This window comes from Hypanus sabinus, chromosome 16 (genome assembly GCF_030144855.1).
Source record: "Hypanus sabinus isolate sHypSab1 chromosome 16, sHypSab1.hap1, whole genome shotgun sequence".
In the NCBI taxonomy this organism is placed as follows: Eukaryota; Metazoa; Chordata; class Chondrichthyes; order Myliobatiformes; family Dasyatidae; genus Hypanus; species Hypanus sabinus.
The window spans coordinates 84576023-84603016 of NC_082721.1; the positions used below are offsets into that span (position 1 = coordinate 84576023).

The following is a 26994-nucleotide window of genomic DNA, read 5'->3' on the forward strand; positions in this document are numbered from 1 at the left end:
TCAGGAGGAATGTGTTATTTTTTAATGATCCAGAACTTACGGTCTGAAATCAGAGCTTTCAGAAGGAAATACAGAAAGGAAAATAAGTCAGCCTCCTTTACTGTAGTTTAGATTCCATATACAAGTTTTTCATTGCATTTAATGTTATCCAGTACTGCAAAAACAGCCACAATGTCAACACATTCAAAAGTCAGCATCGCCAACATATACTGCTGCAGAATCTTCAGACACATTCATACTAAACACATTAAAAACTATTTATAAAATGGTTATGTGTCTGCATAAGGTGGTTTTGGCAAATTATGTACCAACAATACCTCAGGTTTTAGAGGCTTCAATGAGTGAAACTCTTGAATTTTTGCAAGTCTTGGAACTTTGATTTCATATATGTGTAACCTGCAGCCTTTTCCCCATCCTGAATCTTTCTTATTGCAACTCCAGACAGAAAGTCAACAGCAACAGGGTTACCAGAGAAGGTTGAACATCAAAATATTTTAATCTCTATCAGATCTCCCACTTTAGTGGTAACTCCATGCAGCAATCAAAACATAGTTACTAGTTACTTGGTAAATTAGAATATCCAATGTTTAAACTTTTCGCTGTGCTCTCCTGGATTGACACTCTACAGAATATAGGCACTTCCAAATCAATAGGGGAAGAGAAGAGGAAGACTGCAAAGCACCAGTCCATCATACTTGCTTGTTGCTTAACGGCAAAGGCAAAATAGGAGAACTTTTGATTTATAAAATATGACCAATAAAGATAATTAGCACTCCAAGGATGGAAAAGGTAGCTAAGGAGTTAATAAAGAACAAGCAAAACAGAATTAATAACAACCATTTTAGGTACAGTGTCTGCTAAAAGGTTGTTTAAGGGTTACACAAAGCTTGGCTCCAATTGGGTACTTGACTGCTTATTCAGTCAGTCACAGTGTACAGGTATTGTGCCCACTCATTATTCAGTTGCCAGGTGCTGACTTCCTGAAGACACTTAATTAAAACAATAAGAGCAAAATCAAACATTTGGTCTTCAGACTGGCCAGGAAAAGGACACAAACAGTCTTAAAGTTGCCTTCAGTGTAAGAACTAAGTTGAAATTCATAACAATAACACGTTATAGTGCAAGGCACTTCAAATTGTAATAAGGTCGCTGTTCCATGTTTTAAGGTTCATAGCATTCGAATACTTACTTAGTTTGAAATGGTCAAATGACAGGATTTTTGGATCAACTGGACCAATGTAATAAGATATACAGCAGTTATTTTATGTATGATAGCATTTGAAATGAAGGTGTGAGATTGAGGAATGTGTGAGAGCCATCATGCCTTCGATGTCCGTCTTCACTATTAAACCTAAGAGACTATTCTAAGTAGTCATGAAGTCACCTTGCTAATAGAATTCATTAAATAGATTGTCTGAAATGTTGAAGAGGAAGGAAGTATCTCCCAGTCAATCAGCTTCCGATACTGTCTGAGCTATGAAAAAGATTGTACCAGCTGACTGCTTGGTAAATTTTGGCACCAATTTTAACACAATTTAATACCTAAATACTGCAGCGAAGGGAAAAAAATGGATGTGTGGTTTTAAAATTTCACATGAAAGAAACCAGGTGAAAAAAAGTCTTCAGACAGACACTTCACAGTTGTAAAAATAATTAAAAAATTACACAAATATATATTTATCTTTGCAGGATACCCATCACCACTTCTTTTTATGTTCGTCCATCGAGACTCCACCAGGCCCCAATGCTACAACCAAGAGAAGGCCTCCAATTACAGACATGGTTTGGAAAAAGTCATACTTTAGAAAGTCATGCAGGGGTCTGTAAACAGGAACTTGCCAGAATGGATTCTGAATCACATTCAACACAAAGAGCCAAATGACCAGTGTAAGCGCAGCCAACTTAGTTTTGAATCCAACAGCCACGAGAATGATCAAAGTAGTGCCAATGATATCTTGAAGAATCTAAGGAAGGAAAAAAAAGGAAGGAACGTTTAGGAAACATTCCACTTTTTAAATAAACTCTCATATCATTGCTTCCCACCAATGTGACTCCAGACACATCAAGTGCTTGAACTTCTCCTGAAACAGCCTATTAGACCACTTTGCTCAAGAGTATTAAAAGTAAAAGTTCCATTTTCCCTTTCAGAAAAGCACGAACAATACTCCTTGCAATTTTTATAGTCTTTTACTACATGATGCAACTGAGAGCGGTACGGGCAGAAGTGGTCCATCAACCCTGTTTCACCATTTAGTCAGCTTATAGCTGCTTTGTATCTTAAACTATCTGATGACTCACACCAGTAACCCATATTCTTGCCCAATAATCAAATTTTTATGGATTTTTAGTTTTCCTGTTTCAACAGCACTTTAGGGTATAAGTTTTAGAATCTGACCACGTGAGGTGCTACCTGATTAATCAAGATACATTTTTTGTTATTCCCAGAGAAAATTTTGTGTATGTTGGCATATATCCAAAAATCTATAGCTATGGTAATACCTCAGATTGATAATGAATGGCACTGAAAGCACGTAAGATGCAAGGATATGGAAGCTTTGGAGAGGGTGCAGAGAAGATTTACCATGGAGCAGAGTGCAGGTGCTACAACGTTAGATAAACCTGAGTTATTTACACTACAGCAGTGGCAGCTGAGCAGAGATACAATAGAAATATATAAAATGATAAGTAGTATAGGTAGATTAGATAACTTCTTTTTCCCTGGGGTTGAAATTTAGAGGGCAGGCTTTAAGATGAGAGGGGGAAAGCTCAAAAGAGATGTGCAAAGTTCCCCCCACCCCATATAGAGTGGAGGGCATCTGGAAACCGCTGCCTGGAGCAGTGGTGGTGTCAAGATACAATACAGGCATGTAAGATGCCAAACAAACACATGAATGGAGGGATGTTGACCAAGTGCAGTAGAGGAGATTAGTTCAAATGGGTACCATTAGCTTAATTAGCTTGGTACAATATTGTGGACTGAACAGCCCGTTCCTGTTCTGTAGGGTTCTATGAGATTTGTCATTCTTCTGAATTCCAAAAGAAAACGGCCAAATCTATTCAAGTTGTCTTCATATTGCAAAGCAATCATTCCTCTAAACAGTCTGTAGAATTTTTCCTCTATGACAAGTATACTCTCTCATGGCAAAGGAGACACATCTGTAACTGAGTTTTTGTCCGCAGTGTATACTCCAAGTGTTGTGTAATTGAGGCCCTATGTGTAAAATCTACAGATGTACTCAAATTATTTTGTAATCAATATATCATTTGCCTTGCTAACTGCCAGCAGCTGGGTGCTGTCTCTCAGTAATTTGTGTACAAAGACACTTCAGTCCTTTTGCATATCAACATTTCCCAATATCTAACTGATACTGGTTTCCTATCTTGAACACCAAAGTGGGTATCTTCACATATTTCCACATTACACTGACTATTTTCACCCACTGTGCCTGTCTGTCTGGGGCTAGGTATACAGCTTCAGAATACAAGGATGTCCCTTCAGAACAGAGATGAGGAGTAAGTTCTTTAGCCAGAGGATGGCGAATCTGTGGAATTCATCACCACAGACAGCTGTGGAGGCCAAGTCATTGGGTATATTTATATGGAGGTTGATAGATTCTTGATTAGTAAGGGTATCAAGATTAATGGGAAGAAGGCAGGAGAATGGGGTTAGAGGGATATTAAATCAGCCACGACTGAATAGTGGAGCAGGCTCAATGGGTTGAGTGATTTAATTCTGCTCTTATGTCTTATAGTCTAAGATTGATAAGAACAATTACTCAAAGTGAGGACAGGAAACTAGTTCTGCTGTTTATATATGTTAGAATTTTCAATTTAATAATATTATGACAGGCCATTTGTATCTAGGGCTGTCCATAGTTGGATGTTTGCAACCTGGTATTGCCTGTATATGGATAATAACATCATCTATTTGTTCAAGCTTTTTATGATGCAAAATGTTCTAAAGTAATTCCCAGGAGCATTGACAAAAATAGATACCAAAGAAACAGGCTGAAAGCATGGTTAGAGAAGTGAGATTTAAGGAGTACTTTGAAAGATATATATTGAGAGGCTTAAAGAAGGATTTTCTAAGCTCAGGTCCTCAGGAACTGAAGACATGGCTGTCAATGTTGGAGCAATTAATTTTCACTGAGATCCAGAAACCTGAATTACATTTCAGAGGGCAATGAGGTTGGAGAAAATTACAGGAGGATTGAAACTACAAAAGAACTTGAAATCAAATACAAGGATTTTAAAAGCAAGAAGAATATATTAATCAGGAACCACTACAGTCCAATGAGCACAATGGCTGATGGGTGAATGGGACCTGGCATGAGATGAAATGGACAACATATTTTTAGATGACTAACTTTACAGACAGTAGAATTTGGAAGACTGAAACAGCTAAGTTAGGAAGCAACAAACATGCAAGTAAGGAGCAAAAGGTACATTCACAGATTGAGGAACATTACAGGTTCTCCAGTCTTTGTTAGGCACCCAAATATTTTCACTTACACACAAGTCCTGGGACATACAAGCAGAATTACGATATTTGGCCTATTGAATCTGCTCCGCCACTCCATCATGGGTGACTTATTATCCCTTTCAGCCTCATTCTCCTGCCTTCTCTCCGTGAACTTTGAGGTCCTGACTAATCAAGAACTCATAAATATACCCAAGACTTGTTCTGCACAGCTGTTTGTGGCAACAAATTCCTCAGAATTCACCACCCTCTTTTTAAAGATTCCTCCTCATCTTTGTTCTAAAGCGATGTCCCTCAATTCTGAGACTATGCCCTTTGATCCTAGACTCACCCACTATAGAAAGCATCCTCTCCATGTCTACTCTATCTAGGCCTGGAATGGAATCATGTGCTCCTCAAGCTTTATATCTGTCTTAGCACGTAAAGCTAAGCTGAGAAGGCTAATAGGAAATGTAAATTGCTAACAGAAATCAAAGCTGATTGGACAAAGTCTGGCAAATAAATTAGTGTGGATAAGCATGGTGATTCAAGCATTCAAACTGGGATCAGAATATCCTCTATATCAACTATAAACCAAAAATTAAATCCATATTTGGCTGATACTAATTATTAAAATATAAGACTTAAATTTGCTAAGTTTTAATTTTTGAATCAAAAGTCACATTAATGAAAATCATTAGTAGTATTGCAGATGACACTATTTACTCAACAAGCTAGGTATTGACTAGTTTCAAAACCGATATTACACTCTTAAAACCAAACCATCCAGGATTATTCACAACTGGGATTGGAAAGTGACAGTGCAAAATCAAAGACTTATTTCTGCTTTGTAATTGGATCCAAAATTTGAATCCATTTCTGATAATGATAATACAGGAAACTGCAACTTATTCAACAATATTGCTATTATAATCATTCAGTGAAGTTTACTATATGGACCAGACCTCCCTTGACTAATATATCACAGCTTAAGATCTTGCACCAAATTAAAAATTGGCAATTTATAGAGAGATAATTTTCAAATCACTCACCATTAGCACATTCAAGGAGAAGTGCAACAAAGTCATAAACATCAGGACAAGTAGGACACGACCGCCCAGTTGCATGTACTGACGTGGGGAATTAGTACCCATGGTGGGCACACCCGCAAACATAGTCTTCCCTTCTGATCGAAATTCAGCCAAGAGCAGTAGCAAGCCACCTCCAAGAGCAAGACTCCTGAATAGTGTCAAAAGGAATTCCTTGTCATTAAATGCAATAGTTAAAATCTGCAAAACAAAATATAGTCTTCCTCCAAAATTTCTCTAGTGTCCAACTCCTCAAGTCTAGAAAGCCAGGATAAGACATTGTGACATCTAATCTCTTCATAAAAATGGTTCTAATCTCCAGGTTCTAGCACTTCTCTTTCATTACAAAGTGGCAACCTTCACGTGTGACCCTGGAAGCAAGTATCATTAAGGCCAAATAACAGAGTAAGCATAACCTACTCTTGTTCAATATACATAAACACATAATTCAGAAGACACAAGTCAATACAAATCAAATTCAGGAAAGCAGGTTAATATCTCAGTAATTCTGGTATGGCTTAGACAAGGCATGTATTCTCTGGAGTTTAAAATGAAAGCAATTTCATTGAAACACACAATATTTTTAAAGAGCTTGAACATTAGATGCAGAAAAACGTTTCGCTTGGCTGAACAAGTCTAGGATTGGGAACATAAAAATAAATCTGCGGATGCTGGAAATCCAAAGCAGCACACACAAAAATGCTGGAGGAACTCAGCAGTTCAGGCAGCTTCTATGGAAAAGAGTAAACAGTTGACATTTGGGCTGCGATCCATCATCAGGAATATAGTTTTCAAATAAGTGGCACACCCTCATTTAGACTGGAGGTGAAAAATAGCTTCATCACACAGGGTAGTGAACTTAAAAATCTATATATTTCTGGCCAAAGATTACCGGGAAATGACTGAGGTAGAAGATTAACCTCGATTTACTGAAGCAGGCCGGAAGGACTGGATAGCCTACACCTGCTCCTATTTCTTCTACTCTTTAAAAGTTTATATACAAGTGTGGGTGTGTACACAAGAGTGGATCACCTCGTTTCTACAATGGATTTCAAAATGTCCTTATCACAACAAGTTTTAGGAAAAGAATAATATGGATTACAAAAACCTTTTATCTTGATTCTCAGCCTTAGTCATCACAAGGAATCATAAGAATATAATATCACACTCCAAGCTTACAATGATGTCTAACTTACCTCATAATGAATTTCAAGTCCCAGAGAATATTGTATGCAACAGTCTGGAAAAAAAAATACAACAGAGCTGCACTATTGGCTTGAAAACCTAACAATTATGGCAAGTAGCAAACATAATTCATCAAAAAAAACCAAAAAATGCTAGTTGTTGGGATAGGAAATCTTATCATGCAAGTATGAATCTCTTATCTTTTTCTGTATCCCCTTTCCTTTCTCCTTCATCCAGTACTATACATCTACATTATAAATTCTGCTCCTGTGTTACAAATAAAAGATTCCCTTATGCATCCCTTTCCTGTTATTGGTCTCAAATATCTTTTATTAGTGTATTTCCCCCCCCCCCCCAACAAAAAACTGTTTGCTGCTTTGTCACAATCCTGACCTCAGAATGCTGCTAAGTTATATGTTTACACTATTTGAGTCATTTCCAGGATGTTTGTATTAATGTCAATAACTCTGAAATATAGCAAAAACTGGAGTCAATTTATGTGCAAAGCTCTCATAACAATTATAACCATATAACCTGTTCTAATGAGATATAAACATGACCCAGGACACCAAGGATAACGTTTCTCTTCTTTGAAGGATAGGAATTTTACTTTACCAAGGGTAAAATCACCTTTACTTCATCGAAAACAAACAGCATCCTGAGGTGTAACCCCCCCCCTCTACAAAATGTATTTCTGTCTGGAATGGGACTTGAACTGAGAGCCAACTGATACCATATTGCTCAACAAGTCACAGCTCACTCTTATCACTTTGTTTATAATATTGGATGGAAGATTTATGTTTTGTAAACTTTACCATATTATATTTAAATTTTTCAGATACATCTTTGATTAAATCTGTTTGGGATGAAGCAGAAGGCTCAATGATATTGCTCTGTCATTTTCATCAAGTCTGCTTATTAGACCATTATAGACAACACTCAGAATCAGGGGAAGTGCTCTTTAGGGCATGTGGAAACTATTATTATTTCAGCTTTTAAGGTATCGGTCAACCATAACCAAAGATGGATAGGGGGAAATGTCAAGCATGTATAAAATCCAAGAAAACCCAAAAGGAGAAATAATTTTAAAACCAGGGTCAAGTCCCTGTTTGACGACATGCTAAGAAATTTATTTCTGCATGGAACATGGGGAAGGGTTCATTTATTTAACAAGATGTTGTATCTTACTAAGAGCACATCAGTTGAATAAGACCCAATAAACTCAGAAGGAATACTAAATTTGATTTTAAACATTTTCTTCAACATAAACAAATATAATTCATGGAGGCACACAGCCTTTTTGCTTAAAAGGTGGAATGTGTTAACTGCACAGCTTCAACACATCCTACAGACTATTAATTCCAGTGTATAAAGGTGGAAATGAAGAAAAATTTTAGTCTATAATTCAGAAGAGAAATTCAGAAGAGATTTTCTGCGTTGTGTGAGTTTTGGAACTTACCTGCAAAACAATGAGTGAAAATAAACCACAGCAAGCATAAGGTACAAACTTCCGAGTCAGCACTAGAATGCAACCACCTGTTTAGAAAGAAAGAAGTGACTTACGAAACACATTTCACAGTAACAAATTTACACACTTTTTGCAAGAGTTTATCTAAAACATCTTCAATCAACACTTATCTATTTCAGTCAGAAATTTGAAAAGGACTGCAGAAAAAATGTATACGTATGCTCAATATCTCCTACCACATCTCTTAATGTCCCGTGAGTTTTACAGCATAGTAAACAGGCCTCAAAGCCCAACTCTTTCATGTGAATCAACTTGCTAACTAAGCGAATCCTATTTGCCTGTGTTTGGCCCATATTTACTTATATAAAGTGAACAAAGTCATAGAAAAGTACAACACAGAAACAGGCCATTTGACCCATCGAGCCGGTGCCAAACAATTTAAATTGCCTACTCCCATTGATCTGCACCATAGCCCTCCATACACCTTCCATCCATGTACTTAACCAAATTTCTCTTAAACATTGATATTGAGATTGAATGCGCCACTTGCACTGGGAGCTCATTCCACATTCTCATTACTCTCTGAGTGAAGAGATTTCCCCTCACGTTCCCCTTAAACTCTTCATCTTTAACCCATGATCTCCAATTGTAGTCCCAACCACCCTCAGTGGAAAGAGCCTGCTTGCATTTTTCCTATTTATGTGCCTCATAATTTTGTATACCTCTATCAAATCTCCTCTCAATCTTCTACGTTCCAAGGAATAAAGTCCTAATCTATTCAATCTTTCCTTATAACTCAGGTCCTCCAGACCAAACATCCTTGTAAATTTTCTCTATAGTCTTTCAACCTTAATTGCATCTTTCCTGTAGGTAGGCTAATAAATCCATTGACAACACAAAATATGTACTATTAATTGTTTATGACTGCAAATGCAAACTCCTCTGGTTCTTGATTCAGTTTCTCTCCATAAACTCGGTCAGGACCTTTGGATATTTGTTAAATCCTATTTCCTTCCACTCTAGGAGCAGTCTACCTAGCAAACAGAAGTATCACATTACTGGAACCATACTAACAATTGAGTCCTTCCTATAGTGTGTATGGGTTTTCAGCAGTTTCATTTCTCATCCTCTGAACTGCCACCCACTTATACATTCTTAGGTCCCTCTCTACATAATTCCATAACTTACTGAAGAGATGCATCCTGGAAAAAAAATTCTTTAAATGAAATTTTGTACCTCTAAAAAGGGAAAAATGAATCTTGGATACTTCTGCACAGTGTTTTTCTATGTAGAGCAAACAGCAGTTTCACTGCAGAGCAAGCTTTGTTAGTTAAAGCAATGCCCTAAGGCAGGGGTCGGCAACGTTTACCACTGAAAGAGCCAATATGGACCCATTTCCCACAGAAAAGAAAACACTGGGAGCCACAAAATGAAATAACACTGCATACAACGGGTTTTTTTTTGCCTTTATGCTATGTATAAACAAACTATAATGTGTTGCATTTATGAAATTGATGAACTCCTGCAGAGAAAACGAAATTACATTTCTGCATGCAACAAAAACATTTTGAACTCCGAAAAAAAGACGTTGGGTTGAAGGTTACTCCGTAGGTAGCCTACCTTGGATCGAAGAATTAAAAGAAAGCGCGCACTGGCGGGTGTCAGGCATTGGCAGTTGTGATGTATATTAATAGCGATAAAAAACACGTTGTAGCGGTGTAGCGCTACACGCAGCGCTAAAATAAAGACTGCAGTCAAAGATAACTTTATCCGAACTAAACAGCCTTGCTTTAAAGCCTCCCTCAACCCGCCCCCCGTGGGCGCGGATGCTCCAAAAGACACGTACTCACAAACCCCCGTAGGCTATCTCCCTTAGTCGGAACGGTGGCTAATTCGGAGCCGGTTCGGATGTGCCAGGAAACGGTGTCTCCGCAAAGTTTTCATATTGTACAAGATCACCATAATCTTCAAATTTCGAATTACATTTCAAAAGCTAACAAACCACGGGGAGCCGCATCACAGAGATCAAAGAGCCGCATGTGGCTCTGGAGCCGCAGGTTGCCGACCTCTGCCCTAAGGAATAACAGTATTCAGACAAAAAGTTGTAAACTGAGGAATATCTGTCATTTAGTTGGGATTCCAAAGGGTTGTTAGAGCCCCCACCTCACCCAAACAGTTGAGATTATTACACCAAGTGCTGCTGGTGACTAGATGGATATTCAGAATACTGTCCATAATGAAGCCTGTATATTACGGATGAGACTACTCACTCCCAAAAGCACAGTGCAGGTGAGAGAAGAGCCGAAAAGCACAGTACAGGGAATTTTTCCCTTCACACTGATATGCTTACTTTGTCTTTTTGGATCATACTTGTTCTAATGCGTGCAGCATACAGGTAGGGTGTTTAGATTTCAGATTTAGTAATCAGATACTCAAACTGGTTGAATCTTCTGCACTTCAGAAAATTGTTAATGATTAAACTGGGATTAAGAGTGATGTACAAATACAAATAGCCAGTGATGCTTAACTATAGAGCATTAACTTCTGTAGCATGGGGATTTCCAGATTTTGTCACCGCTGACTGGCATGTTTTCTTAGCATACTTGAGTGTAGGTTCTAATAAGAAGATTTGCTGAGCGAACATTGTGTGTTTCTCTGGTACTCTGCTGCTTGATTTTGAGGTGGCAAAGAAAGGGGTTGTGTTTTGACTTGTGAACCACTCAGTGTACCAGACTAATGCTACTGAATTAAGTGATTGCTTCAAATAACTTCATAGCTATGTTGGAGCAACAGTAGATAGAATCTACGAGCTCAGTAAGGTCTTTATAACCAAAATGATCACATCCTACTAATTAAATATTACTTTAGATCTCTCCAATTTTCTCCTGTAGTCGAGACTGTACAACACTTCCCTGAGAGGAATAAAACTAGAAACCTGGAGAACTCTTCATCGATAATCAATAAAAATTAACTGAGTGCTGTTATCTGAGTGTGAGACTCATCCAGGTATGCAAATCCTGAAAGAAAATAAATTTACCTACATGCATGTTGGTGGGCTGAGAACCTGGTACAAACCTCACCCCTTCAATGGCACAGCCTCAGCAATGGAAAGGGGATCTCATTGCTGCAAGAGCAAACCACAGCCAATGAGCAATGGCTGACCTTCATCACTGGCGGTGTGCCTCTGACAGAGACGCGACGGGCAGAGATGGTTTCTGGACTTTGAGCCTGTTACCAAGGAAAAGGGGAGATAGCAGTTTGTACCACAACCTATCAAACCCTGGCAGCTAACGTACATTGCTGCTGTCTCACATTGTACAGAGCAAGGCCAGCAGAAGGCTGAGACTGCAACCAGGTTCATAGCATGGTAACGTAGCAGTAGGCAGGGCAGGGCTTTCACATTCCCAACACAACAGCACATTTATAATTGCTATAATAAGCCATTTTAGTATCAATTCCTTTAATTAGCACACTTGTCCCTAGGAATAAATCCAAAGCATTTATCAGAATGCTAATATACACTTTATAGATGTTTGTTGCTCACCTATATTGGAAGAATGAAATCAAAACAAAAGATAATGACAGTGAAGAGGAGGGCAAGGCTAAAAAATTCCTCCTGCAATACATCATAGCAGATATCACTATACAACTTCTTTGACATAGAATTAGTGTTGCAACTTCTATTTGCTCATAGCAGGGGGTTTTATTAAACTTTCTCCAGGCAAAAATCTTTCCAAGGCAAAGAAATAATTGGACTAAAGTACAAAACTGAATATATAGCTGCAAGTATGATGTAGCTTTCACATCATCTGCAAAACCACATTTCAATGGGTGGTTGCGGGTCTATGTATTAAAATGCCACTCTCCTGGCCTGTACACAGCATTCTATTCAAAAATCGGTTCAGATTTGTTTTTAGCTTTTCTCTAAAATACAATTTTCTGTAAATATTTCCAGTAACCTACACCTTTATGCTGTTGCTTGCTCAAATCCGTTAAGTGAAGAATTCCCACTATTTGATTACAAACATAAAGAGACACAAATTTCCAAGGCAATTGAGACTGAAGTGGAAAATCATATTAAGGGGTTCAGAAGAGTAAAGGAACAATGTAAATAGATAAATGCAGGGTTAAAAAAAAAGGCCAATCCCCAATGTGGGAGAGTGGTACAAGAAGGTAAAGAGTCAAGTGGGGGAAGACAAGGAGTAGCATGGAAATACCCCCATAAAAATAGTGGTTAGAGGGATGGTAACAATGAACAAAGCTGATAAAATGTTAGGACAATGGTAGCATTCTGGAAGGAATATAGGACAATACCTGGGAAGGGTACAGATCTAAAGAGTAAAACCTGCATTCCATGCAGAGGGGAACTTGAATGGTGAAAGGGTGCTACTAAGTTGCGTGCTTGTATGTTCTCATGAAGCATGATTAAAAACCTAAATCTGATGTGACAACTGAGTGTGTATGATTCACATTCAGTATTAATTCCTGAAAGCTCCAAATTTTCTTTCAATTCAATGATGTTAAAATTAAATTCTTTTTATGAGACTTCCCCAATTTCTTGGATTTTCTGCTAGTGTGCCTTTCCAGTCATCCCTCATGTTAAATCAATAGCTCTAGCTCTTCAACACCATTCAATAGTTGTTCAAAAGTCAGTTGTATAATTTCTATGAAAATAGTTGCAATCTTTGAACATTGTATTGCATGCCTGCTCCTAAAATTTTGACTCTTCTCCAAAGTTGTCCTCCATAAATTATAATTTATTTAGATTCCTGTGGCCCTCTAATCATAAGCCTCAGGTAATTATTTTGTTTGAAGAGAAGCTTCAAAACCCACATCCTCTGCAACATTAAGATGACCTACTTTTAGGAGTTTGGGTAACACTTTTAGTATAGCTGTACTGCAGCAGGTTTTCTGCTCTTTAATACCTCAAGGCTTCATTTGAAATTCATTCCCACCTGCTTCCCAAGCTTAACATAAACTCTCAGCCTAGCAATACTGTTGATACTTGCTTTTCATACATATTGGCTCTTTTCAAAATCCTGTTCCCTGTATCTCAGCTAGCTGATATTCTCCTGGTTTCCTCAAACCTTCTCAAGCTATCTTCTACTGCAATGTATTTATACAAGCCATTTTTGACATCACTATATGCCTCTATTCTGTGACAGTTCTTTAGTTATTTTGCCTTTGCCTTGTGGAATATTTCATAAAAATAGACATCACCACCTACTCTTTAGTGGCCTTTTCCTAATTTGCTTTTCTTTGTGCTTCTGCTCAGAGCTCCCATTAGATCAAATATCTACTGCTGTTTTCATGAGTACTTCATTTCTTCTTATCCATTACATTCTTTTTTTCTGTAACTGTTCAGTACTCTGGAGGGTAGAGGCAGAGGGTAGATCTGATAGAGGTTTATAAGATTATGAAAGGCATAGGTAGAGTAGGCAGGGAGTACTTTTTCCCAGGGTAGAAATGTCTAATACCAGAGAGTATGCATTTAGGTGAGGGGGGAAGGTTCAAAGGAGATGTGAGGAGCAAGTTCTTTTTTTAAACTGAGAGGGGTGGACGCTTGGAATGCACTGCCTGGTACAGTGGTAGAAGCAAACACATTAGAGGCTTTTAGAAGATGTTTAGATAGGCATATAATTATGAGGAAGATAGAGGGATAAGGATATTGTGTAGGGAGGAGAGATTAGTTTTTATATTTTTGATTTATCTTAGCTGGTTCTGTTCCTGTGCTGTACTGTTCTATGTTCTAAAATAAATATAATGCTCACAGGCTATTGTCTTACCTCTGTCATCATTTAGCTAAGGAAACTGGGTAATGGAAAATCTACAAAGCTGATTTTCCATGCAAAAAACCACTTATTCCCCCCTGCATTACCATGGTACACAGATGAGAAAGATGCAACTTCAGTTCTTTAGTCTGCATCAAGTTAGTTGACCTCTGTTTAGCCACTGCATTAAGCTATAGTGTCTTCTACTGAGTGCTAATGAAAAGCTTTGACAGTTGCTATGCCAATGAAAGACAGTCATGAACTGTACTGATGCGCATAATTGTTTTATTGCTGGACAATATTGGTTTGACTTGTATACACTGAACAATCATTTCATGAGTAACATCATGGATGTGTGCATCAGGTAAGTGCTAGGTCAATGGAAAAGTTGAAGACAGATTGAAAAGTATCATAAACATGAGAAAGCCTGCAGATGCTGGAAATCCAGAGCAACACACAAAATGCTGGAGGAACTCAGCAGGTCAGGCAGCATCTATGAAGAATAAAAAGCCGGCTTTTCCTATCAAGACCCAACTTCAGGACTGAAAAGGAAGGGGGAATATGGCTGAATTATAAAAGGTGGCGGAGGGAAAAGAGGATAGCTGGAAGGTAATATGTAAAGCCAGGTGGGTGAGAAAGGTCAAGGGCTGGAGAAGAAGGAACCTGATAGGAGAGGAGAGTGGACCAAAAGAGAAAGGGGAGGCAGAGGGGACCTGGGGTTAGTAAAAAAGCAGATGAAAAAAGGTAAAAGGTCAGAGTTTCAGTAATAGCTGCAGGGAACATTGTAGGGACAAGGAAAATTGGCAGTCTTCCAGATAAACCATGAACTAATAGAATGGTCGAGTAAGCTTATAAGAAGTGCAGCCAGGGAGGTGTTGGGAAGGTCGGGGGGTGGGGGGGAGGTGAAGAAATGGCCTAAGCTTCTTCCTTACACTCAATGAATATGGTGGCAAAGCAGTGCTCTTACTGGACCTGTGAAGCAAAGGTTTGGAGATGAGATCAAATCTCACCATGGAAAGTGGGGGATTTAAATAGTGAAATGAAAAATAGGGAGTTAAAAGTGACAATGAAAACAGGTTACCCTAATTAGTGCTCTTTAGGAAAGAAGATTTGCAATTCTTGCCGAGCCTGATCTTTATGTGTAGGTTTTCAAATTATTGGCATTTTATGTTTAAAAAACCTGTAGCAACTCATTTACTGAGCATCAAAAAATGAACACAAAGTGCAGTAAGAGTAATTACATCATTGCATTGGAATGAAGTGAATCTCAGCGCAATGTCAGGGGTTGTGAATTCTGTACACTTCCATCAATTACGTTACCTGCATATGCAACACTGAATTTAAAGCAATGTGATTTACCCTAACCAACTCCATGAACTTTGCTCAGCAAGATGTTCAGTTCAACCAAAACTACTACACACCAGCAGGAACACCTTCACTACACTCACTGCAACATGAGCAAGGCAATGGCTCAACACTATCAGCTCACGGCTAATTGTGGATGTACAATAAGTGTTTACTTTTCCAGTGGCATCCATATTCAGTAAATATACAAGCCAAAGTACTGTGAGGTTATACAATTCAAACAAGATCTTGTATTATGCCTTTGGATCTGAACAGCTGATCCAGTTTGTAGCCAAATACAGAATCTTGCACCCTTCACCCGATAAGACCAAAAAACGCAGAGTTGGACATTCTTCACCCCATTACAATAAAAGGCACCACAGTAGCATAGCAACTAGTGCAATGCTATTACAGCTCGGGGTGTCAGAGTTTGAAGTCCGTATGTTCTCCCTGTGACTGAGTGGGTTTCTTCCGGGTGCTCTGATTTCCTCCAGCAACTCAAGATGTACCAGTTAGTAGGTTAACTGTCCTGTGATTAAGCTAGTGTTAAATTGGGGGGCTTCTGGGTGGTGCAGATGTTGGGCCGGATGGGCCTGTTCTGGGCTGCATCTCTAAACAAACAAACAAGTAAATAAATGACTCACCAATCTGACCAATCATGTTAACCAAAACGAACAGAATGCCAAAGAAAGCCCCACAGTGCCAGCTATTGCTGATGTAATCTCGCTGATCATCCCACTGGAACCACATGCGAATCCCATCTTCCAGGAATGTGCTGATCAGACACAAGTGTGCAACGTGAGGCAGGAAACGCTTTGTTACTCGCAGAAACTGGAAAATTACAGAGATATAATTATTCTCAAAACAATATACACGTTTAAGACTAAAGAGTGTACCTATTGATTTCCCACAACTGATCTTTTGTACTCTCCCTGTGCAATATAATTCCTGTTGCACCAGGTTGTTTGGAAGTTACCTTACCTTTAAAACAAAAACAGAAAAATGTTGGAAACTTGCAATAAAAGCCAGAAAATGGAATGCACTGTTCTTTAATGAAATTACTCAACTGAGGAACAAATACATTTTTAAAATTGACATCACTTACAAAAATCAAAAGTAAAACATTATATATATATGAAAGTCTTAAAACACAGAAGTTTAGGCTTTAGGAATCAATTTACAGAAGTTCAAGGAGTATAAATAACCTTGGGGTAGAACTTGACTAACATTATTCTATGCTCAAAAAGGCAATAAAAAAATTCACCAAGGAAACATAAAACATACTTCTGTGAGCTGTAAATTGAAATTTTATCTCAAAACTGGCCAGGGTGCGGGACAAGCATGTACCCATGAGGGAATAATGTCATGATGGATTAATCCATAGGAACAGTTAACCAGTCTTCAATAAATAGCAACAACTTTCAGACACCACCAAATATCAGAAACTAGTAAACTCTCGAAAACTAGACCAATTGCAGCTCATTGAAGGATATCATTCCATTTATCTCGCAAATATGTAGGTTTTTTTTAAAAGAAAGATTACTGATATGGTTCCTGGTAGAGAATCTCCTTCTGCATTATAATGTCTCTTTTAACACTCACAGTTTTATACATAATCATTTTCAGACTATGATGACATTCATGTTTAAAAGTTGGTATCTCCACAATATACCAAATAATTGGCAAACCTGTGTCATCAATCTTAGAATGTGGCCCTTTCCAGCCTGATAAGACAACTTGCTTTTAGAATATTGTGGCTACATGGTGCACTGCTCCCACCAACACATCTCCTACAATTTAATACGAGTAATTTCACCATAATTCCACTCAGCAGTAACATATAATTTGGTGCCTGATTTGATGAACCCCTCTTTTGTGACTGTGATCAAAGTCACTGGACAGACATGTAAGCTGGTGACATAGACATCTTTATTCATCTCCTGAAAGCATTCTTGTGGAGACACTCATGGTAAAGTTTCATAAATCCTAAGTACATCACATCACATTGTTTACCCACAAGATCAAAGGTAACAGCAGGTGATTCTATACAATTTCAATCATTACAATGAGATTGTTTACTTCAATATTTTGGTTTGACAATGCTTCCTTTGTATTACATCTTTCGTGGAGAACACCTCCGGATGTTCAAGGCCCAGCTACTAATCACAGCTACCAATTGCTTTTGCCCACAATGCACTAGAATATGTAGATCCTGAATCTGCCTCTACAGCTACCTGAGGACCCACCAACAGATATGGAGAACGTCATCCTCAACTTGAATGATCACTCTACTACCATAGGAAACGTCAAATGAGGATGACAGGTTTCTCTCCCTGAAGCACATCAGTGAACCAGATGACAACCAAATTATTTTATGCCCCGATTACTGATACAACATTTATATCCCAGGATTCACTAGATGTCCCAGCTGCCATAGTATGATTAAACAAACACCTCATGAGAAACAGTCCAGTATAAACCACCATGCTACAGTATCTTCTAAATATCAAATTATTTAATCTGTAACAAAACATTAATTTCTATCTTTGACAGTTCCTCAGGGTCAAGAATTTACATACTTTCTCTCCAGAGTTAGACCCGCTCAATGACAAGATCCCTGTTAAAAATCTATCAGATAGGTTTTCCTGCTCTAAAATATTTTCACTTTCTTTTAGAGAATAGAATCTGTCATCTTTAACCTTTCTGGAGTGTTTGATTCCACATCCTTTGCAATCCTTCCCAATTCCAGTAGTTCTACCTTCCTTTCCTATTTCAATCCCATCATCTTCAGTCCTTTGATACCTCCATCATCTCCCAGTCTCTATCACTATTTCCACCCTTCTCTCATCTCCCAAACTCCACCTGTCAATCAAACACACTCAGATCCACCTATTCCAGTCCTTTCCACACCCCACTCCTTCACCACTTTATACTGCCCACCTGCCCTCTATCATTCAGTTCAAATGAGGGCCAAGACCTGAAACCAACTATCTGGCCCTCAAAAGATGCTGCCTGACCTACTGAGTTCCTTTAGCTCTTCACTTTTTTTTTGTTCCAGGTTTTAGCACCTGCAGTCTCCTTTGTCTCCAGTGGTTCAAGGTGGTGGTTCCCAGGGAAAATTAAGATCAGGCTATAAAAGTTGGGCTTTCCAGCACAGAAAATACAACACAATTTACAGTTGTGGTCCAACAAATTGAATTTTTCATTCCTAACCCTTTGAACATAAGCCATCTTTCATGTTACTGAGAGCTTCATGCCAACTTTCATGACGAAAGGGCATACAGTGGTGAAATGTACCAGCTAGTTGAGCAGTCTTGTAGCAACAACCTTGCACTCAACGTCAGCAAGACCAAAGTGCTGATTGTGAACTTCAGAAAGGATAAAAAGAGGGAACACAAACCAATCCTCATAGAGGGATCAGAAGTGGAGAGTGAGCTACTTCGCGTTCATAGGTGTCAATATCTCTGAGGACCTAACCTAGACGCAACATATTGATGCAACTATAAAGAAGGCAAGATGGCGGATATATTTTATTCAGCATTTGAAGAGATTTAGTTTGTTAACAAAAATACTTGAAAACTTCCACAAATGAAAGTGGAGAGCAGTCTGAGTGGCTGCATCTCCATCTGGTAAGTGGTGGGGGGGGGCTACTGCACAAGATTGAAATAAGTTGCAGAAACTTATAAAATTAGACTGCTCCATTATGGGTAAAAGACTTCAGTATTCAAGACGTCTTCAAGGAGCAATGCCTTAGGAAGACGGCATCCATCATTACCGACCCCTACCACCCAGGATATGTCCTCTTCTCATTGTTACCTTTGGGAAGGAGTTACAGAAGCCTGAAGGCATGTAGTCAGCAACTCAGGAACAGTTTCTTCCCCTCTGCCATCTGATTTCTAAATGGACGTTGAACCCATGAACACTACATCACTACTTTGTCTATTTCTGGGTTTTTTTGGCACTAATTTTAACTAAACTATTTAATAGACATATATACAGTGCCTATAAAAAGTATTCACCCCCCCCCAGAAGTTTTCATGTTTTATTGTTTTACAAAATTGAATCAGAGGATTCAATTTGGCTTTTTTTGACACTGATCAACAGGAAAAGACTTTTGAGTCAAAGTGAAAACAGATCTCTACAAAGTGATCTAAATTAATTACAAATATAAAACACAAAATAATTGATTGCATAAGTAGTCATCCCCACACAAAATCATCACTGCTGCAATCAATTGGTTTTAGAAGTCACATAATTAGTTAAATGGAGATCACCTGTGTGTAGTCAGGTGTTTCAATTGATTGTAGTGAAAATACACCTGGATCTGGAAGGTCTAATTGCCGGTGAGTCAGCATCCTCGCAAAAACTACACCATGAAGACAAAAGAACACTCCAAGCAACTCTGTGAAAAGGTTATTTAAAAGCAAAAGACATGAGATGGATACAAGAAAATTAATTTCACTGAACATCCCTTGGTGTACAGTTAAGTCATTCATCAGAAATGTAAGTAATATAGTACAGCCATATATCTGCCAGGAGCAGGCTGTCCTTGAAAACTGAGTGACCGTTTAAGAAGGGGACTAGTGAGGGAGGCCATTAAGAGACTCATGACAACTCTGGAAGAGTTAACAAGCTTCAGTGGCTGAGATGGGAGAAACTGTGCATACACCTGTTGCCTGGGTGCTTCACCAGTCGTAGCTTTATGGGGGAGTGGCAAAGAAAAGCCACTGTTGGAAAAAAAACTCACATGAAATCTTAGCTAGAGTTTGCCACAACCCATGTGGGAGACTCTGAAATCAGCTGGAAGGTGATTCTATAGTCCTTTTTGGCCATCAGACTAAATGTTATGTTTGGTGTAAGCCAAACACCACTCATCATCAAAAACACACCATCCATACTGTTAAGCATATTGTTGGCTGCATCATGCTGTGGGGATACTTCATTGCAGCAGGCCCTGGAAGACTTGTGAAGGTACAGGGTACAATGAAATTGTGGAGGAAAACCTGATGCAGTCTGCAAGAGAACTGTAACTTGGGAGAAAATTTGTTATCCAGCAAGACAATGACCCTAAGCACAAAGCCAAAGGGGAATGGCTTAAAAACAAAGTTAATATCCTGGAGTGGTCAAATCAGAGCCTAAACCTCAGTCCAATTGAGAATCTGTGGCTGGACTTGAAAAGGACTGTTCACTCATGATCTCCATGCAATCTGACAGAATTTTGTAAAGAAGAATGGGGAAAAATTGTGTCGATGTGCAAAGCTGTTAGAACTGTATCCAAACAGACTCAAGGCTGTAATTGCTGCCAAAGGTGAATCTACTAAATACTGACTTGAAGAGGGTGAATACTCATGCAATCAATTATTGTTTTATATTTGTAATTAATTTAGATCACTTTGTAGAGACCTGTTTTCATTTTGACACAAAAGTTGTCCTCTGTTGAGCAGTGTCAAAAAAGCCAAACTGAATCACGATGGATTTAATGTTGTAAAACAATAAAATACAAAATTCCAAGAGTACTTTTTGCAGCACTGTAATTCAGTTTCTGCTCTTTTGTGTACTTCATTGTACTGCTTCTGTAAAGTTAACAAACTTCATGACATGCTAATGATATTAAACCTGATTCCAATTACTCGACATTATAACCAGACAATGTATTCACTCTGAAAAGTTAAGATGGAACACAATTTCTCAAACAGCTACTTGGCTTAACCCATTGTGGAAAATATGTCAGGCCATTTAACATACATAAACTGGTGTATCAACTTAAGATGAGGTCAAAAATCTGCATTGCCTAGAATTGATCAATTAGAAAGGTTAGTTCCACCTGGAGTAGGTAAAACACCTTATATACTGGCTGGGTAGCCTCCAACCTGATGGCACTTCTCTAACTTCCGTTAATGCCCCTCCTCCCCTTCTCACCCCATCCCTGACATATTTAGTTGTTTGCCTGTTCTCCATCTCCCCCTGGTGCTTCCCCCACCCCTTCCTTTCTCCTGAGGCCTCCTGTCCCATGATCCTTTCCCTTCTCCAGCTCTGTATCACTTTCGCCAATCACCTTTCCAGCTCTTAGCTTCATCCCACCCCCTCCGGTCTTCTCCTATCATTTAGCATTTCCCCCTCCCCCCACTACTTTCAAATCTCTTACTATCTTTCCTTTCAGTTAGTCCTGACAAAGGGTCTCAGCCCAAAACATCGATGGTGCTTCTCCTTACTGATGTTGCCTGACCTGCTGTGTTCCACCAGCATATTGTGTGTGTTGTAGGTAAATCATTTGATTCAGACAGGTGTTCTTGATAGTTATAGGAATTAAAGGAGGAAGTTGCACAAACCCTGGCTACTAAATGTCTAGAGATTCGGGGATAGTGCCCGAGGACTTAAAATTGCTAATGTGACACTCTTGCTTTAAAAAAAAGGATTCAGGCATTCAGAGCAGTACATGTAGTGTATATGGATTTCAGCAAGGCATTTGATAAGGTCCCCCATGCAAGACTTATTGAGAAGGTAAAGAGGCATGGGATCCAAGGGGACATTGCTTTGTGGACCCAGAACTGGCTTGCCCACAGAAGGCAAAGAGTGGTTGTAGGCGGGTCATATTCTGCATGGAGGTTGGTCACCAGTGAGGTGCCTCAGGGATGTATTCTGGGATCCTTACTCTTCATTTTTTTAAAAATAAATGACCTGGATGAAGAAGTGGAGGGATGGGTTAGTAAGTTTGCTGATGACACAAAGGTTGGGGGTGTTGTGCATAGTGTGGAGGGCTCTCAGAGGTTACAGTGGGACATTGATAGGATGCAAAACTACGCTGAGAAGTGGCAGATGGAGTTCAACCCAGATATGTGTGAAGTAGGTCACACTTCTGGTAGGTCAAATATGATGGCAGAATATAGTATTAATAGTAAGACTCTTGGCTGTATGGAGGATCAGAGGGACCTTGGGGTCTGAGTTCATAGGACGCGCAAAGCAGCCGTGCAGGTTGACTCTGTGGTTAAGAAGGCACACAGTGTATTGGCCTTCATCAATCATGGAACTGAATTTAGGAGCTGAATGGTAATGTTGAGGTTATATAGGACCCTGGTCAGACCCCACTTGGAGTACTGTGCTCAGTTCTGGTTGCCTCACTACAGGAAGGATGTGGAAGCCATAGAAAGGGTACAGAGGAGATTTACAAGGATGTTGACTGGATTGGGGAGCATGCCTTATGAAAACAGGTTGAGTGAACTCAGCCTTTTCTCCTTGGAGCAATGGAGGATGAGAGGTGACCTGATAAAGGTATATAAGATGATGAGAGGCATCAATTGTGTGGGTAGTCAGAGGCTTTTTCCCAGGGCTGAAATGGTTGCCACAAGAGGACATAGGTTTGAAGTGCTGGGGAGTAGGTACAGAGGAGATGTCAAGGCTAAGTTTTTTCACTCAGAGTGGTGAGTGCATGGAATGAGTGCCAGCAATGGTGGTGGAGGCGGATACGATTGGGTCTTTTAAGAGACATTTAGATAGGTACACGGAGCTTAGTAGGGCTATAGGTAAGCCTAGTAATTTCTAAGGTAGGGACATGTTCGGCACAACTTCGTGGGCCAAAGGGCCTGTATTGTGCTGTAGGTTTTCCATGTTTCTGTAAACACAGTAACTGTGAACCTGTCCATTAGGTGTCATTATGGCAATAATAATCAAGCACAGAACAGCAGTTACTTGGATACATGCAGATTAATTAGAGAAAGCCAGCATGGATTTGTTAACTGCAAATTGCATACAACTAAATTGCTTTTGATGAAATAACATAAAGTTAATGAGAGATAAGTGGATCTGGTGAATATGGGCTTCCAAAAGACTCATCCCAGCACATGATAGGGCTATCATCAAAACTGAAATTCGTGGAAATTCAAGGGTCAGAGGCAGCTTAGATAGAAAACTGGCTGTGTAACAGGAAACAGTGGTGAAAGATTGTTTTCAGATTCAATGGAAACAATCCCAAAGATCAGTCACAGCACCACAACCTTCAAAAGTATCTATTTATGACACAGACTTGTGTTTGCAGGCCACAATTTCTAAATCTGCAGAATTGCACAGAACTTGGGAAGCTCAGAGTAAAATGAAGAGGACAAAATGCACTTTCAAGAGATAAAGAGGGCTTACTGGAATGCACAATTAGGTATAAATTAATGGTAAAAATTAATGTTGAGAAACCTTTCGATGTATAATAAGCATTTAAATGAAAGGGCACAAATCTAAATGGATACAAGAACAGAAAGATCTGGACTATGTGTGCTTTGTTCATTTAAGAGGCAGTGTTGATAACTAATGTGGTTAAAAAACTGTTTACAGAACATGCAGACATAGAGGGAAAAAATATGAGGGCAAGAAAATTAAAAATATGGCCATCACTAGAATACTGTTGTGGGTGCCACACATAAGGAATGTGGTAGAGAAGAGAGTAAAATTATTTCAGAGATGAAAGATTTTAAGTACTCAGAAAGACTGGGAAAGCATTGTTCTCCTTAGAACCTAGGAGGCTGTGAGGAAATATAATAGAGGTTCACAGAATTATGAAGGGTTTAGGCAGAATAAAGAGAGGAAATTCTCATTGGCAGACAGATGGATGACTAGGAATCAGGTGATTGGCTGCAAGTGATACAAAGAGAACTTTTTTTAAAAACAGGGAACAGTTTGAGTCTGAAACAGTGGACACAGATTCAATTGCAGTGTTCAAAAGGAAGCTGGATTAGAATCTGGAATAGGAAGAATTTGAGGGCTTTGGGGAAAAAGATGGGGAGTGGCACTGAATTCAATGGGCTGAATAGCTCCTTTCTTGCTGTAATCATTCTCTGATTCTGAGCAGCCACAGCATGCACTAAATGAAACACAGTAGTAGCAATAACAGATAATTTCCAAGTTGGAAGGCTATGTCTACATACTAAGGGTGTCTCTGAAATTAGTGATGGGATTCAGATACAACAGCAAGATGGCTGAAGGAACTAACTGGAATACATTCAAGCTTTTGATGGCAAAAAGCTACATGGCAGCGCTAGTCATTAAGATGCAGACATACCAAGGGGATTAAAGACAGGCTAGCTGAATGAGCAAGGACATGGTTAATAGAAAATATTGTGGAGATATATTAAATCATAACAGCAGAAAAACATGGATAGATAAAACATTTTTTTCCAAATGGCAAGAGGCTGAAAAACACCAAGCATTCATACAGAAATGTTTGCTCATATTAGCAAAACATTCAAAGCTCATGTGCTGATACAGAAAGAAATTAGAAAGATAAATTAAATTTGGGCTCTGAGTGCAAGAGAACTCATGCCAGATTAAAAGTATTTTAATAAAATTATACCCAAGTATGGTATAATTCTCCAGGAAAACTGCATATAGCTCATCAAAGAAGGGTATACTAAATGTTACAATACAACAAAGGTCCCTCCAGGCTGAATTTTAGGATGTGAAGATTATCTGAGAGGGAGTAAGATACATCAGAGCTAATCTCACTGAAATGATTAACTTCTAAAGCAGTTTTACAGGGCTGATATTTTCTTTGGCTGGAGAGTCCTAATTCAGATATCAGTCAAAGGGGTCAGTCATTCAGGTTTGACATGAAAACAAACTGGTGAGAGGGTTGAGAGTTTCACGTTCCTAAAAAATGAATGTCATCAACAGCCTCGCCTGATTCAGCCACGTTGACACCATGACCAAGAAATTTCACCAGCACCTTTCCTTCCCCAGGAGGCAAAAGAAATTTGGTGTATTCTCTTTGATCCTCACCAACATTTTTGTTTACATCGATGCGCCATAGAAAGCATTATGTATAGATGCATGACGGCCTGGTATGGCAGCTGCTCGGCCCGTGACCTTCAGAAACTGCAGAGTTCTGGGCACAGCTCAGCACATCACATAAACCGGCAACTCAACCATTCTGTATCGACTTCTCACTGCCTCAGTAAAGCAGCTAACATAACCAAAGACCTCCAACCCACCTTTGACATCGACTAGTCCCACCCATCCCATTGGGAAGACACAAAAGCCTGAAAGCAGGTAACTCCAAGGTCATGGATGCATTCCATTCTGCTGTTGTAAGGCTACGAATGATCCCCTGGAGTGATAAGATAGACTCTTGACCACTATCTACCTCATTATGACCGAACACCCTATCATCCACCTGCAGTGGACTTTGCCTGAAATGGCAACTCTTCATTTGGTACTCTGGTATTACTTTAGCTTGTACTACCCAGTCGAATGGTACACAAGACAAGTTTTTCATTGCATCTTGGTACATTTCGTAATTATACACAAAATGGGCTACTTCTCACACTGTTTTAAAATTAAATGACCTGTTTGCCACTTTGCTGTGATATTTGATCCTGCATTCATTTTTAGATCCTCAAATTAATGCCACCATGAAGAATCAAATCTATTTATTTATTAAGATAAAACACAGAGCAGACCCTTCTGGTCCTTTGTGTTGCCCAGCAATCCCCAATTTAACCTGAGCTGAATCAAGGGATAATTTACAATGACCAATTAACCTACCAACCAGTAGGTCTGTGGGAGAAAACCCACATGATCACAGGGAGAATGTACAAAGCCCTCCCAGGCAGCAGAAAGAAATGAACCTGTCACCAGTACTGTAAAGCCTTGTGCTAACCACTATGCTTTTTACTGACACTAGTACAGGTAGCTCACTGACAGCTGAAAATCTCTTAATTCCTCAAAGTCTCTAAATTAGATCACCCCAATACATTCCAGAATACACTTGAGGCTATTCAAAACTCTTGCTGCCAGTATCTCAATTCACACCAAACCTTCCTTATATCTCTGCTTGGAGCCAAGTTCAGAAAAGCCTTGATTAAAAAAAAACATTGACTTGCTCTGTGCTTTTCTTCTGACCCCGACTTTCTTGCAGTCTACAATTCTCCAATTCCCTTTAACCTTGACTTCTTACTCACCCTCAATTTCCACTATTGATAGTTGTGTTTTCAGCCACCAGTGCACCAACCCCCCCCCCCCCCCATCACTAGACGACTCCTCTTGACCAAGCCTTTGGACACCTGCCCTTCTATCTCCTTATGGAGATTTCTGTTGGGAGAAACAGTTTGCAATACTAACGGAAATATGTAAATAGGCCTCAAATGAAACTTCTGAGTAATGCTACCCTCCGAATAGTAACATTTCTTAAGTCTTTTAAATGATTAATGTAGATCTTTAAGGTTTGGTTCAGAAATCTCAACTTTTGCTTTTTGAACAAATGTTCCACAGCACCGACCGTACAGTTATTTCCAACTGAATGGAACTGGGACCAATACTAGATGCAACCTCATCAACAGCCAGGGCAGCCCTGGATCGACGGGATCACAATACCCTGACGGACTCTTGATGATAATGGGGGGGGGGGGGTTAACGACGCGGAGCCGAGGCTATTGCCCCCCGACTAGGCCATGGGAAACGGGGAGAGAGAGAGCAGACGCTGCGGCCCCGACCAGGCGTGAATGGCGAGGGAGCTCCGACGGAGCAGGGTGTGAGGAAGCCAAGGGGCAGGGCGTACCTGGTCAGCGACATCCTCGGCGGTCCCCAGGAGATCACTCAAAGGCGCCATGTCGCTCCTGCCTCTCGCTCGCTCCGCGCTCGGGCTCGTGCGGGGGGAAGGGGCGGGGCGTCCGCGGAGGGGGCGGGGCTCCAGCTCTGCCA

General features: G+C 39.5%; 1 protein-coding gene across 1 annotated transcript; it reads right to left on the minus strand.

Moving 5' to 3' along the window:
• Nucleotides 1-26994, minus strand: LOC132406535 (surfeit locus protein 4-like). The gene is made up of 6 exons (XM_059992332.1): nucleotides 26852-26994; nucleotides 15960-16146; nucleotides 8192-8268; nucleotides 6744-6787; nucleotides 5512-5698; nucleotides 1-1964 (listed from the first exon to the last, which is right to left on the minus strand). Exons 1-6 carry the CDS (start codon nucleotides 26900-26902, stop codon nucleotides 1698-1700), a joined length of 813 nt encoding a protein of 270 aa, XP_059848315.1. The 5' UTR covers nucleotides 26903-26994; the 3' UTR covers nucleotides 1-1697.

Coding starts and splice junctions, on each gene's coding strand:
- LOC132406535 (XM_059992332.1), bottom strand. CDS start 26,902: ATGGCGCCTTTGAGTGATCTCCTGGGGACCGCCGAGGATGTCGCTGAC. Junction 5,699..6,743: donor GACTTGAAATTCATTATGAG/GTAAGTTAGACA, acceptor GACACTATTCAG/GAGTCTTGCTCTTGGAGGTG. Junction 1,965..5,511: donor TCTCCTTGAATGTGCTAATG/GTGAGTGATTTG, acceptor TTCCTTCCTTAG/ATTCTTCAAGATATCATTGG.